Source organism: Sinocyclocheilus grahami, unplaced genomic scaffold (genome assembly GCF_001515645.1).
Source record: "Sinocyclocheilus grahami isolate Dianchi unplaced genomic scaffold, SAMN03320097.WGS_v1.1 scaffold543.1, whole genome shotgun sequence".
Taxonomy (NCBI): domain Eukaryota; kingdom Metazoa; phylum Chordata; class Actinopteri; order Cypriniformes; family Cyprinidae; genus Sinocyclocheilus; species Sinocyclocheilus grahami.
In genome coordinates, this window is record NW_015505722.1 from 1,481,180 (window position 1) to 1,483,196 (window position 2,017).

The 2,017-nt window shown below is 38.6% G+C and overlaps 1 protein-coding gene across 1 annotated transcript in view; it reads right to left on the reverse strand.

The window, feature by feature from the left end:
• Window positions 1-30: 30 nt before the first annotated feature.
• The window catches only part of dus2 (dihydrouridine synthase 2), a 6,347-nt gene continuing 4,360 nt past the window's right edge, over window positions 31-2,017 (reverse strand). Inside the window, exons 12-15 of the mRNA XM_016238554.1 lie at window positions 1,691-1,880; window positions 1,514-1,601; window positions 1,178-1,251; window positions 31-1,088 (exon numbers count right to left, since the gene is read on the reverse strand). Of these exons, the coding sequence (XP_016094040.1) occupies window positions 827-1,088; window positions 1,178-1,251; window positions 1,514-1,601; window positions 1,691-1,880 (614 nt within the window). The 3' untranslated portion in view covers window positions 31-826. The remainder of the gene's footprint in view (window positions 1,089-1,177; window positions 1,252-1,513; window positions 1,602-1,690; window positions 1,881-2,017) is intronic.

Sequence of the window (2,017 nt, forward strand, 5' to 3'; positions counted from 1 at the left end):
AAAAAAAACCCTGGTAACCAGTTTCCGCTTAAATAATTGTCATTACAATTCATGCTAATACTGCAAAATAAACAACACAAATATGGTATCTTATTCAAAACGGTGTAAGATGCTTTTGGAATCAGTCACTTTTACAGTAGCAAAATGTCTGCCAAAAGTCTCATCAAAACAACGCCTACTTTGTTAGAGTCCACCACATTTTCTGTTTGTCCGGTTTTAGACAAGGGTTTGTCTACGTTTTTCGTTATTATTAGACGCCGTTTTGGCAGTAACTTACACCATTATTGTTTTTTATTTTTTTTTTTTATAAAAGGCTGCCTACATAGGCTATACAGCATTTTTGGTCATCATTTGTGCATAATTCCCCAAATGCTGTCTAGTTATGCAACTTGCAAGGTTTTGACATTTGTGAGTGACTGAAGATTTCCTTGTACTGTACATGAGGGAAACACAAGTTAAGTAAACAGTTAAACTGGTTTATTTTGCAATAATGCTGGAAAGAAAGAAAGAAAATAAAGTTTCATGACATGTTATGGTACCTCTGGTACTTTCTTGTACTGTATGTATTTGGATATACAATGCACCCTTCTGGTGAAGAAGAATACAAAAATCTCATTATTCCTCCTCGCATAAAGCAAATTACAAACCAGTACTAGTGTGCAATAAGACAGAGATGGCACCTGAAAAGGGAACACTGAATTTAACAAACTTAAAGGCAACTACAAAGAGCACTGTCATTTGTCAGATAAAACTGCACTCTGCACTGTGATGAAAAGGAATGAAATGTCAGTTACAGCGAGCTCAGATGATGAGTTTTTGGCCAATGTTAACGCGTGGTCTGACCACAGACACCATTCACAACTTTCGTCCTGCATATCATTTCCTCTTCCTCTTCCTGTGGGACTTCACTTGTGTGTCTCTTTCGTGCTGCTGACTCACTGTCATCTAGCGCTGCACATTTCTTGTCGTCCCTCTTGCGTTTATTTACCAGTCCGCTGTGCTCCTCTCCGATTCGACCCTCTGGAAGCCCGAGTGTGCGTAAACACACTATAGCCGCGGCCTGCTCTGCAAACTTCTTTGATTTCTCCCTGAGGAGGGCGGGAGACAGAAATACCGTACAGTCATTCTCTCTGCACTACTACAGTGTGTACATAACTTCATCAACAACCAAACTCACCACAGGGCAGAGCGGTACTTTTTATTGTCAATGATAACTGTAGACTGAAAAGCTCGATCTTGAGTTCGCTGTTCCTGAGAAGTAAACAAACGGTTTAGGTTAACAGGTTGATATTAATATTCCAAGGCCACAAAACTTTTCCAGTTGATCCAGATTTACTGGATATGGAAAAATAAATAATTTATATATTTAAAAATATATAAAGATGCAAAAAAATAAATAAAGATATTAAAAATATATAAAATGTGTGTGGTTTTTAATGCTAGTTTTGTCTTATGTTAAATCGTTTGAAGTATTCTTGAGACCAGTTTGCTGAGGCCCCAGTCGAGAACTGACCGTCTCATATACAGGTTGATCAAGCTTTTCCTTGCGGCTCCATTCCAGCAGGTACATCTTTGGTGTGATCTGAGGAGGGTAATCTCGCCTGGGGAACACAGACACGAGCATAAATACAGTAAATGTGAACAAGTTAGAGTCCTTTCTATTTTAATGGGCCAAAAAGGGTCAATTCACCTTTCGAAGCGGACAGGCATTGTGATGAGATCATCTTCATGCGTTGGTTGCTCTGTCTGATCGCCGTTGGTCTGCAGAGCAGCTTTTCTGGCCTCCAGTTCAGCTTTGGTCTTGTTGTAGAAGTCAGTCATTCCAAACACCTCACTGCAAAGCACAGACATGCAAAACACAGACATGCAAAGGAGTGAAACTTAATGAAAACATGCAGAGGTCATATTTAAATTAGTGCTGTCAAACGATTAATTGCATCCAAAATAAAAGCTTTTGTTTACATAATATATTTATGTGTGCTGTGAATATTTATGTATATGTATGTATGTACAGTAT